The sequence below is a fragment of the Coturnix japonica genome, chromosome 1 (assembly GCF_001577835.2).
Source record: "Coturnix japonica isolate 7356 chromosome 1, Coturnix japonica 2.1, whole genome shotgun sequence".
NCBI lineage: Eukaryota > Metazoa > Chordata > Aves > Galliformes > Phasianidae > Coturnix > Coturnix japonica.
Genome location: NC_029516.1, coordinates 70,063,358 through 70,076,836, shown reverse-complemented (window position 1 = coordinate 70,076,836; position 13,479 = coordinate 70,063,358). Strand labels below are relative to the sequence as shown.

The following is a 13,479-nucleotide window of genomic DNA, read 5'->3' as shown; positions in this document are numbered from 1 at the left end:
CAAAACTCATTAACAGCAACCAGGATTGTATACAATGTCTATTATTCGCTGGCATAAGAACCAGTTTTTGTCTTTTCGAAGAAGGTCAGGTAATTGCTTTGTCACACAATTTGGTTCGTCTATGGCAGAAAGCAAAGCTGCACACATCGCTGCCACCTGTAGTTAGGGGTTTGTGAGTTATGCGTTTGCATACTTGCACAAACTAGTTTTAATATAACCCTATCTTCCACAAAGGGTCAGGAGCTAAGTGTATATTGTTTTTCCAGTGTAACAGTCTACTAATATATTGAACAGGGAACAGTTCCTGAATAGAAACAGTTACAACATCCTCTCTCCCCTTGCAAAGAAACCTTTCCATCCTCATTCTTTGAGTTACCTTCATAGAGTTCTGATGTCATCCTCTCATTGACAAGCTCTGGAGCTGCTTCCATCAGAGCCAGGGCAGCCTCCACATTATCATACAAGGCAGCTACATGAAGGGCAGTCTCCCCCACTGCACCTAGAAACAGTAAAGTAAGCACGTGAGTCATCTAGACATTCAGCAATATGGAATAAAATCAGACATGGATTTATTGGGGTGGAATATTATGGGAGTGCTCAATCTTCCTTTGAGTATTTCTGGGTGCCACTTCAACATACAATGTAGTGACAGTCACATAACTACACTGTCTCTATTTTTCACTCCATCAAAACCCGAATGCTGAACAGAAACTTCAGGTGTTTGTGAGTGCCATGAAATGAAATGAGTACACAGCCCTTCCAGTGCCCACCTACCTCTGCAAATAATGTCCTTCAGTACCCCTGTAAAAATGGCCTGTTCAAGATGTAAGCCTTCAATCAATACCAACTGTCTAGGACTCAAGAACTCACTTTCTTGCAAGGCTGCTGACTTAGATTTAAGTCATTTGATCCTGACAGTGAGAATGTTGCAGTAAACTAGCTTACACACTACTGTACTTATTGTTTCAGGCTCTTGCTTTCCCCCAAAAAACAATGCAGAGAAAATAATAAGTGTTACCTCTCTGATAAATATCACATGTTCCATCAGTGAGAAGTTTCCTAATGACTGGGATGTTGTTCTCCTTGGCAGCCTGAAGGAGTGGGGACTCGCAGATCCTGCAGTGAAGTAAAAGTGGTTTCTAAGGAAAGCAGACAAATATATGGAGCCTCTTTCCAGAATATTTCTTGAGACAGTATGAAAGATCAATTCTTTTCTTAAAGATCAGTAAAGCACATTTATCAGTTGAGGTGTTTTTGAAGGAAGGAAAGGTAAAGGAAGAGAAGAGGTTTATACATATGTGTGTGGTTTATTTGTATGGTCTATATTTTGGGGCTCAGAAAGCAATGAGTCATGTGATACCCTCACCAAAAAAAAAAAAAAAAAAAAAAAGTGTTAATTTAACAAGGCTTTGTGTGGTAAAAGGATGTGATGTGAAACACAGTAGAATCACAGAATCATATAATTACTCAGGTTGGAAAAGACCTCACAGATTATCAAGTCCAACCACAGCCTAACCATAGTACCCTAACTCTAACAACCCTCTGCTAAATCATATCTCTGAGCACCACATCCAAACAGCTCTTAAACACATCCATGGACGATGACTCAACCACCTCCCTGGGGAGCCTATTCCAGTGTTTAACTACCCTTTCTGTAAAGAATTGTTTCCTAACATCCAACCTAAACATACCTTGGCACAACTTGAGGCCATTTCCCCTCATCCTGTCACCTGTCAACAGTGAGAAGAGACTTTCCCCACTCTCACTGTAAGCACCTTTCAGATACTGGAAGAGAGCGATAAGGTCTCCCCTCAGCCTCCTTTTCCCCAGACAGACATCACTTTCTTATAGAAAGTTATGAGGAAAAATGAATAGTTTAGCTATGCTATTTTCTTGCGATGCTGAGGAAATTGAGGAAAATAATGAGAGCTGAAATATATGCCAGTTCTAGGAAGGTGCATACCATTATACAAGTTTCAGACCAAATCATTCACATATATTTGGGGAAAACCAATGGCTCTTCCACAAGACTCCTGGTTATTTTAGTAGACCCTTTGCATTTGATTAAGAGTTTTCAATCCCAGTCACCACACTTCACTCCAGCAATGCCTGCTGACACAAACAGCAGTAAGAGTGGGTCACCTCTGTGGGTGCAGATTTTTATGAGAGTGGCATGCAGGCTTTTGTTCACTGCTGGTGAAAATGCATAGCTAATGGTGATGACTCTTGGAAGATAGTGTTTTGTAGCTGAGAATTTGCTTTATCAAATAATGTTATTGCGTTTTTTGTATCTATGGTAGTTTTCATAGAAATAAATAAGAAGCATTGCTTTCAGAGTGATCCGTGTATATTTCTTTCTTTAAATTGCTCTTTTAAATGCATTGCTATAGAATCTTGAGGCAACAAGAACAAAAATAAATAAATAAATCCCCCCCACACACACTTTTTACATGCAGTTATACCTGAATTTAATCCAGTTGAAATCACAAAATCATTGAATCACAGAATTACCCAGGTTGGAAAAGACCTCAAAGATCATCAAGTCCAACCACAGCCTAACCATAGTACTCTAACAACCCTCTGCTAAATCACATTTCCAAATGTGTGAGCTCTACATTGTTTTACATCAGAAGAATAATGATACATCTGGGAAAACATAAGGGGAAAAAGCAAAACAAAAATATACACAGCTACACAGGATAAAAGCATAAGCGAATGTTATATTTATCATTCAGTAAAAAGAACATTTCCTATTACCAACAGCACCCCCTTGTCTAAGTCACTAGAAATTAGCCTAGAAAAACTCTAAAGAACAGAAGATAAGTAAGAATTAATAATATAAAAACCAAACTGAACAAATCAAGGAGCCATTCTGACACATTTTTTGCATCCTTCAAACTCTTGGTCTTGCTGCTTTGAGAAATATTACTTTTCATCTGGCAGTTGCATTAGTTGTTCTTTACATGACTTGATGTGGATACTGCATCCAGGATCAGACAAACAAAGATAAAATAAAGGGACACTCTGAGCAAATGTTCTAACACTGATCATCAGTGAAGCAAGCTTACCACCTCTATCATTATTTTGGCTGAGGAAGACTCTGTTTTCCTAGTGAATGTAACTTACTGAGACAGAAAGTGGGAAGGAGGCGGGATTTCAATACTATAAACAATGCTGCAATTAATCTGTTGATGCTTTACTGGGTAGGCTTTTATCCCTTCAGTGACCTCAGAGAGGAGGAAGGATTGGGCAAGAGATAATGTGGGAGAACACAAACACAATACCTTTCTGAAAAAAAACTCTCCAAGGTTCATGTAGACAACTAATTAAGTTAGAATCCTGCCAATTAGACACCTCACAAATACTGTACTCAGCTTGCAGAAACTGAGGACAAAACTGTCAAACGTATGTAATCTTGGTAGAGATCTCCTACTTGCCTTAGAGTGTTGGAGTTTCCAAGCCAAATAGCAAGCTGCTGAAGAACCCAGAGTTGTTGGTAAATATCACAGCAAACTTCCTCTTATAGCCCAAAGACTTATATGTTTCTACCATACACTTTTACTCTCATTTAAACCTCTAGCCTCTAACTGGGGGAAACTTTTTTATTTTCATTTAAAACATACCATTGTGTCAACTCATTTTTAATACATTACCACAATGTGCTGAGTATATAAATTGAGTACTATAAGACATAAATTCACTAATATATAAAAACAGTGACACGAATCTAGAACCTTCAAAATATTGATATTTTTAAATAGTTATGCATATCTATTTTCTTTATGCCATTAAGCATAGCATGAATTTTTACATGTTACAACTCTATGTTGTGTTTCAAAGCAGCAGCAAAATAAAAAGTTTTAGCAGTTTATTAACGGAGATTGCTACAGCATATGCTTGGTCTCCATAAAGTGCCATTACACCATTGGACAGAGAAGATGTTTTTGAACACCCACATTAAGCTGCTGTTCTTAATTATTGTCTTCATCAACTATGAAATCAACTGACACCAAGCTCCTAATTTACCCATTTACACCTAGGTATGTAACACTCAGCAGTGCTGATGTTGCCTTATACTGTTTAGGATAAGCACAGCTACATAGCTAAGCAGTAAGTACTTCTGATGAACACTGGAACAGGTTGTCCAGAGAAGTTGTGAGTGGATGCCCCATCCATGGAGGTAACAAAGGTCAGGCAGAATGAAGCTTTGAGCAACCTAATGTAGTGAAAGATGTCCAGGCCCTTGGAGGTGTGGGAGAGGTGGAAGGGTGTGTGAAACTAGATGATCTTCAAAGGTCCTTTTTGACCCAAAATGATTTATGATTACTGTAATTCAGTTTTCTTTATAGATGATTCCATTGTATGCTCAGGAAACTGTACGCTGTTTTTCAATACAGGTAAGGGCAAAATCAGAAACACCCAAAAATCCATTGTGAAACAACTGCAAGGTAGAATGTAGGTCAGAAGCTGACTGACAGAGTAATGTAGAACACTTTCAAACAAGATTAAGGATTTCACAGACACTCTCTGCTAGTAACATATATATTTTTGGATTTAGGGCTTCCTAATCACTTCTTTTGAGTCCACCCTGCTCATTGCATTTAAGAGGATATAAAGAATGCAAGAACTCCATAAATCTTAACTCTGCTATGAAAATAGGAATTATGATTAACAGGGTTCTTCAAGGCACATCAGGGATGAGCAGATGATCTGAGATAGCCAGCATGCCTTTACCAATGGAAGGTCATGCCTGATCAATTTGGTGGCTTTCTATGCTGGAGCAACAACTTTGTTGGACAAAGGGAATGCAACCAATGTCATCTACCTGGACTTGTGCAAGGCCTCAGGACGTTTGCCCACCACATCCTTCTCTATAAATTGGAGAGATGCTGATGGACTATTTGGTGGATAAGGAATTGGTTGGAAGGCTGTAGACAGAGGGTTGTGGTGAATGGCACTATGTCCAGGTGGAGGCCAGTGACAAGTGGTGTCCCCCAAGGGTCTGTCTTCAGACCAGTGCTCTTCACAAATAACATCGATTGGGGGCTCAACTGTGCCATCAGCAAGTTTGATGATGACACCAAGCTGAGTGGTATGATTGACACGTTAGAAGGAAGTGGCCCCATCCAGAGGGACCTCAACAAACTCAAAAGGTGAGCTCATGTGGATCTAATAAGATTCAACATAGCAAAGTGCAACAATTTGCACTTCGTTCAGAGTAACCCCAAATACGTATACATACTGGGAGAACTCCTTGAGGATAGCCCTGCACAGAAGGACCTGGGGGTCCTGGTGGATGAAAAACTGAACATGAGCTAGCAGTGTGCTCCTGCAGCTCAGAAGGCCAGTGGTATCCTGGGCTCCATCAGAAGAGGGGTGGCCAGCAGGGACAGGGAGGTGACTGTCCCTCTCTACTCTCTGCCCTCGTGATGCCCCATCTGGAGCACTGTGTCCAAGTCTGGGTCCCCAGGCTGTCCAGGTTTAGATGGGATGTCAGGGGGAAGTTATTCACAGAGAAAGTGGTGAAGTGATGGGATAAGCTGCCCAGAGAGGCTGTGGATGCCCTATTCTTGGAAGTGTTCAAGACCAGGTTAAATGGGGCCCTGGATAGCCTGGTCTAGTATTAAATGTAGAAGTCTGTGGCCCTGTTTGTGGCAGGCAGGTTGAAACCTGATAATCCTTGGGGCTTCTTCCAAACCAGGCCATTCTATGATTTTATGATTCAAAAATGAAATGTGATAAATATATGAACTGTTTGGAAAACAAGCTATCTGAAGCCTCTTTTTTTCAAAACTAGGCTCACCAGAGATACAATGGAGAATCTGTTTCACCTCCTTCACTCCCTTCTCAGATTCTACTTCTTCAGATATTCCCACTATGGAGATTCCTAATGTTAGCTTGCAGTTTAAGATTGGCATCTACTAGCTTCACTCTTAATCTGTTAAGTCGGTTGAAGATGGTCTGAAGTAGTTATTTGCATTGGGCTATAAATTCATTACCAATGTATTGTTTCAACTTTATTGAAATTTATTGTGGTTCTCAGAATATCCATGCTCATCATGACATTGCCAAAGAAGTCTGGTCTTCTCTCCTCCTTCTGCACTAGCATTTTTATGTAAATACAAGCAACACTTCAAGAGATCAGGGACTGCTTAGATAGAAGCAAATCAGCCATCAAGAGGATCAACACAATCATCAAGCAAGATGCTAAGGAGTGCAATAGGAACTAATAGTACAAAGTGAATGGGACTTGGACAAGCAATGCAGGGTCAAAAAATTTCTTCAGCACTGACAGCAAGACTCAACAAAATTAACCGGAAACTCTTGTCCTTGTATGCTGAAACTCTTTCAGCCAGCAGTAAATACAACTTCTCTGGAAATCAATAAAATGGGTTGCTGAATGGTGAAGTGAGAGAGTGCTGGAATTTAGAATAAAGGGGGATAGTTAAGGGTAATCTGTAGATTGGAAAAGGAATGTAGAAGTTAGTTAGAATAACAAGGATCGGAGACAATGGGTCTGGGGGAGCAGGAAAAATGCAGATAAGGAGTGAGATCTCCCTGAGACATCTGACAAGGAGGGGATTAGAAGTTTTAACATCAGAAGAGGAGTTGCATCTCCCTGATAAGATGGGCAGTAACAAGAGGGGGGTCTGCATGCTAAAGAACTATTGAATATGTATCAGAATTCCGGGAAATCATTGACTATGTATTAGTTTCACGTATATCTGTGTCACGATTTTACAAGTCGGTGAGCAAGTTTGGTGGAGCTATCCCCTTTGCACCTGGCAATGCACAACGTTAAAATAAACATACCTGCTTTATTACCAGTCTCTGGATTATAGAGTTTGATTCCACAAGTCATTACTATTTGACAACATTACTAGACATGAAACTGATAGTGAAGATTTACTCCTTCATATATTTAAGCTGTCTGCTACAAGAACTAGCAGAAATCTTATTCTGTCACTTCCAGGAGGGTAACCTCCCAGCAATAATGTCCTTTTTAAAAAATCCAGACCTGGATGAATAGTTCACTACAGTTCAGTTATTGTTTATTATTACTGAATTATTAATTAAAAATATGTTCTTTTAAACACAAATTTACTCTGTATCCAAACCTTTTCAATAAAGTGTTTTCATCGCTGTTGTTCTATTCCAAGTTCTGTTCCTCAGACTAATATCTAATTGGTTTTGTCTAAATTTTTTTTAATTTGTCCTGTTTTTTGCAGAACATAAATTTTATGTTGACCTCTCCCTAAGGAAACTTACACACAAGTACCTTCCAAAATATATGTTTCCTTAGAACTTTTAACACTAAAAGCCAGACAAAAACAAACAAAACCATTGTGCCTACCACCAACAAGAACCCAACAACAACAACAAAACCAACAAACCAATGGCTCTCTTATCATTTCTGGAAGATCTACTGGCTGTGAAAGGCATCTGATTCTTCTTCACCCTTATCAGCCCTGCATTTTCGTAAATATTTATCACTTTTTTAAACCTGGTTGTGAACTGAGCCTTACCATCATCAGTTGTGGCTCTAAAAAAACAACAACAAACCAAACCAAACAAACTAACAAACAAACAAATCTCATCTTTCTAGCACAGAGTAATGACACACAAAGTCATGAAGACAGAGCGCAGCAGATAAATGGTAACGTATTTACCACTGACTTTCAGTATGAAGAAAGGTTGAGGTAGCTGCGCTTGACAGGAAAAGATTATGAGGCATTCTAATTGCAGCCTATGTGAAGAAGAGTAAAAAAGAGGAAGGGGCCATACGTTAGCTCCTTGGTAATAGTAAATGGTAAAACAAGGAGCTACAACACCAAATGATGAATTCAGAAGTTCAGGATGAATATTAATATTACTGGGGGGCGGGGGGGCGGGGGGGGGATCTGGAGGGGAGGGAACCACAACACCTTTCCTTTATCAGCGAAACACAAACACTGTAACAGATTCCTAATGAGGTAGTAGAATCTCTCTCCTGGGAGGCTTTCAAGACTCAATTACACAGAGCCAAAACATTATGATTTAGAGTTGGAAATAGCTCAGCTTTGAGCTACTGATTACACCAGAAAGTTTTCTCCCACATCTGTATAATTTAAAATTGGGAAGATAATGTTACAGCTGTAAAAACATTAACACTTTCAGACTTTTAGCTTGCACGTGTTCAGTTGGAGATTACAGAATCTACTGAGAACTTATTTTTCAATTACATAGGATTTTCATGAATGAACACAAATGTAAACAATTCAGAGTTCTATGGACACACAATTGTTCCTACCATCTCTTCTATTTTATGTGTATTTAAGTTTCACTGCTTTGAAATAAAGTAGCACAGTCCTTTAGTTTTTCAGTGAGGAGTTAAATGATAATTTGGAAGTTCTTTCCCTAAATACAGATAGAGACTTTTTTTTTCCTATTCAGGTACTATCCTACTTATTCCTGTGCATGGCTGGGTGTATTCATACACAGAGACAGATTTTGTCCCATGTAGGCACATTTTTCTCCCCAGAGATGCTAGCAGTTTTGTAAGGAAATTTTAAAAAAGAAAAAGAAGGAGCGGTGAACCAGAAGCAGTTTTGTTTGTTTGTTTGTTTGTTTGTTTTACTTGGCTAATGCAGTTTTTGTGCATGCAGAAATGAGACCAATGAATAACATATTCAGATGGATTTCAGTGAATACTCCTGCAACACTGTGTGGAAGGAGCAACACTGCAGAACAGTAGCAAAGAGTCTTGATGCAGTATGACACATGAAAACACAAGCAATCTTCTTGATTACGTAAGGTCTAGGAGAATTCCTTCTTTGAATTACAGATAATTGCACCTGATCCAAGGGGGTTAGAAATAGCAGTCAAACTGATAAAGCAAATGATCATCAGACTGTAGAACGTTAAGCTCATTCTTTCTGTAATAGGATCTATTATATATTTCCATAAGAGAATCTAAGGGCAACCTTCAGAGAAATAAAAAAAACAGAATTCCTTTAAAAAGCCGTCATTTCAAATACAGCTGACTGCAGTTTAAATGCCACATATATTTCTAATTAAAGCAAAACAAAACCCAACACATGCACTTCCTTGTGAGCTCTACTAATGAAGCAGGAAAGAAAAAAAACATACGTTATTGTGATTGAAGTCCTGCACTCAGAGTAATTCAATTGAGATTTAGTAAACCCATCTGTGAAAGCAGATAACATTGGAACTCAAGAAACATTCCACCCTGAAAGAGGTTGCCTGATAGAGAATAGTGCTCTAAAGTTTTTTCAAAGCTTATTTGCTGGCAGAAAATAAGGAGAGCTACAAGGAGAGAGCAGCAGAAGGGTAGACAAGAAAGAGCACTGTACCTTTTCTGCTGGAGTAAGTAGATTTCATCCAGATGTTTATCCCAGGACTTTTTGCCTTGCAGCTTCTGACTTAGTCCATTCCAGATCCGGAAATAGAAGGGTTTGCTATCACCAAATAAAGGTACCCCCATTGGATGTCCCTTTATCTTTCTTTCCTAGTTGTCTGAAAGCCAGTAATCCTTGCTATAGAAAAATAATAATAAAATAAAATAAAAATTACCAGGGAAGGCTTATTACAAAGCACCAATCATCTGCCCCCTGATGTGTTACTTGCAGAAGACACTGTCCTTCAGCTGCATCAGCTGACAAAAGTACATGTAAAAACACATAATAAAATCACTTCTCTCTAGCAGACCATACCTCAGCCCTCATCAAGTACTTAAGTTTCCAAAATAAGCCCAACCCAAAGGTGTGCCTGATTTAGAACTAGCTCCTTAGTAGGGTACTCCTCACAAAGACCCTATACAGCAGTGAGGAAGTCAGTAGAGCACTGAAGCCTTAGGCTTTTAGTACTTCATTTCCAAGTCTGGAATTTAGAAGTAATCATCCTCTTTATGTACCTCTGAATTCCTCTGAGGAGCAACATACAACCAATATCGAAAACAGACAGCTAAACAAGTCAGGCAAAACACCTTCTTGCTGAGTGAACATGTGGAAACGTGCCCTGTGCTCAGGTAAGGCAGTATGGAGGAGGACACACCTCCCACTCCAACTATCGCAAATTCCATTAAAGACACAGTCATTATAGACTCCACCTTCTCTGCGTCAAACGAAATCATGTCACTTTATGAGCTAGAAGAAGAGTTTCTGTAAGTTAGTGTATGAAGTTTGCATCTTTCATTTTCCTTTTAATTTTTTACAGTCTCTCATTGTTTCTCCACGCTTACTAGAGAATAAGCAGAGTAATCTCCTCAAAAACACTGGTTTATTTAGAGGATATTAAAGCTTAGCAAGCCAGTTTTCACATCCAGACTTAGGCATACTCATGGTGTAACTTGTTTATGGAAACAGAATTCACCACAAAGAAAAATAACAAAACTTCAAGACAAACTCGAGGAATCGCATCCTAAAATATTAGATTCACTGAAGCATACAATTTTTGGAAGAGGTGTTAGGTTAAACTGTCCTATTTTCTTGCTACACCAAGAGGTAGCAGCCAGGTGTTATGAGTAAAATGTGGGTTTCTTGAACAGTATCAGTAATACATTCCTCCTAATATTCTTGAGGGCGGGAGCAACTTCATTCAAAGATGAGTAAGATATTTATATACTGAATATTAAGTTAGATATTGAATATACAGTTAAGTGATGTGATAGACAAACACAATCTCTATTTTCCTGGACAGCCAGTGCAATTCAAACAACTGCAAGTCAATACCTCAGATGGATTCCCTAAATTGTAATGCAGTGGGGGAAGGGGTGGGCTCATTACAGCTCTCCTTCTTCAGACTGCTGTAGATCTGGCTCAAAGGTTTTCCTTTACCCATCAATTTGAAAATAAAATTTTAATTCTGCAAAAGAATGTTTTTATAATTCATCTAGAATTAACTTGCAAAGGTAATAGAATGCACGTAGTTTTTCTCACATACATTATATCTGGTGTTAGTTCTTAGCACCTATTTCTACTGCTTCTGAGTCACATTGTTAACTCTGGATGCTAGCCCTAGTTCTCAAGGCCTTCCTTTATCTCCCAACAGTATTCTAGTTTCACATTCCACTACAAGTGTTCCTTGTTCTAGTCTTTTACTGCAAATTGTTTATCCCAGACGTCAATCATGCCCCTTCTTAGTGTCTTGATTTCTCTTAATTGTGACTTGGACTATTTCTAACTGATAATTTCTGAGTATTGGAATGCTTTGATTTCACCTCCTTATGCACAGTTTTTCTCTTGTATCCATGGGCCATGAGTAGCAAAGTAAACATGAAAAAAATTGGTTTTAGGGGATGTATCGGTATTACATATGGCATGGTTAGCATGAGTTGTTCTTTCTAGAACTACAGAAATGGATTAGGTAAGCTAATACGTGCAAATACTTTACCCACAACCAGGAATCTCATATTTTCAAATACATGCTATAAATATAAGGAAACAAGACACTTCACTTTGACCAGTGGAGTTTGTCATCTTGCCACAGACCCTACTACCTTGCACTTCTTTTTTCATATTTCTTTTAGGTCATCCTAGATTTTCAAAAACATAACACATATCTTTGTAGCTAAGTCTGAATGAGCTGACTTTTGATGACCCCAGATCTAAAATTAGCATGCCCAAAAAGACTACATGAATAATCTCTACATAATCCTCGGTTTTACTTCTGTTCTGCCCACATTTTCTGTTCTTTCTTTGTTTCAAATATAAATCAAAGTGGCTATTATCTGACCTATTATAAAGCAATTTCAGCACTAATATAGAGATAGACATGATTTGCACAGTACATGGCATGGATTCCTTTCCTTCAGAATGACCCTGCCCCTTACATTCCATGTTTTTGCAAAACTGCTGTTAAGTTTCCTGGAAGTTCTGAGTACCAAAGGTATGTAGGATTTAATCCAGTATGCTTACCTGGTGACAAATCAGGATGTGAGTACATGTTCTTTTTTTCTCTAGTTTTCACTTATAGTTGCTTTAGAGAGGGAACATTACAAGTGCTGGATGATATTTTGAAATTACCAGCACGAAATGCCTAATCCTAATCTTTCACAAAACACATCTGAATGTGAGTTCTAATTAGCAAGAAACTGAGATTGTAAAAGGTATTGTAAAAGCAAGGAAAGTTGTTGAACATAAGGGTTTAGCTGCATATTGAAAAGTCCTTCCTTTATAACTTCTGAAAGATTTTAAAGGATTCCATTAGGCACAAAAAAGAATGAAAAGGATAGTATCAGGAAAACTTGCACAAAAATGTCAAAAAGAAATTGAAAGATCTCAACTTATTTATTGTTTATGATGACCTGAAATTCTCTTTCTCATTAGTCTTCCACATTTGCTACACAAATCAATATTAAACATCTGGCAAATAAAGTAGCATGACTACAGCACCATGCAGATATTGAGAAGCCAAGCTGACTAGTCTAGACAAGCCATGTTTTCTGTATCACTGATAAGCAGTGTCCCAGACCTTCCTACACTAATATTTGCCTGTTTTACAGGGTCAGCTTCAGAGTCACAGGCTGCCAGGCCGTTCCACAAGCTCTTACTTTTCTACTGTGTTTATCTCCCTCTTTTTCCTTATATTCTTTTGAATTATATACATCCCCAAACCTTAAGAATTAAATGACATATTCCATTTTTTGCTTCAGTTCACAAACATCTTTCATCTTATCTCTCACAAAGTTTGTTCTTAAAAACAAATCCCACTTTAGAAATTACAAGAGGAATGTTATCATTTCAACACAGATGAAAACAAAGTGCGTGGATTTGCATAACAGGGTTTAGGCTACCATCTTAAGACCAACAGTGGAAGTGCAGCCAACAACCATACTTCAGTCTTTTAATATTGCCTCTGTACAATACTGCTTATAAGGTAGTTATTTTTCTGAAGTTGCAGCATTTAAGAAAAGCTCTAAGATGTGAGTTGTGGGAGAAAAGAATGAAAGAAGCATGAATACAGAAAAAAAAGTAGTGAAAAAGAACAGTTTCCATGTATGCACAGGACACAAATCCAAGAATTCATGAGGCCGGAAATAAATTGTAATGCAATTTTTCCATGTGTTCAATAGATAATATTCCATCTGAAAAGGTTGTACTAGCAACAGGCCAGCAACTGCTTAGTGTGTTGCAGATCCATTAAGAAACCCTGATGGATTGTGATATTTCCAGTTATTCAAGTCATAGCATCTTACTAGAGTTGCAAAGCAAAACAAAGTTTAGATGACTGTATGGAAATACATGCTATTATGTTTAATATCACACAACTGAATGGTGACATTTATCCACGTAAAACAAAGCTAAGTAATAGAGGAAAATAACTAAATATTCCAGGACTACTACCTCCACTATTCTTGAGAAATTCTTGTCTTCACAAGATTTCAACTACAATATAAGTATGACTTACATTGCTACCAGTAAATCACAGATAACACAGAAATAGAAATGAATTAACAGTGCATTATAAACTATACCAGAG

General features: G+C 38.2%; 1 protein-coding gene across 1 annotated transcript in view; it reads right to left on the bottom strand.

The window, feature by feature from the left end:
* The window catches only part of LOC107319195 (transient receptor potential cation channel subfamily V member 6-like), a 29,146-nt gene extending 19,097 nt beyond the window's left edge, over positions 1–10,049 (bottom strand). The window contains exons 1-4 of the mRNA XM_015873874.2: positions 9,914–10,049; positions 9,354–9,536; positions 1,019–1,116; positions 300–499 (exon numbers count right to left, since the gene is read on the bottom strand). Coding sequence (XP_015729360.1) covers positions 300–499; positions 1,019–1,116; positions 9,354–9,484 — 429 coding nt within the window. The 5' untranslated portion in view covers positions 9,485–9,536; positions 9,914–10,049. The remainder of the gene's footprint in view (positions 1–299; positions 500–1,018; positions 1,117–9,353; positions 9,537–9,913) is intronic.
* Positions 10,050–13,479: the final 3,430 nt, after the last annotated feature.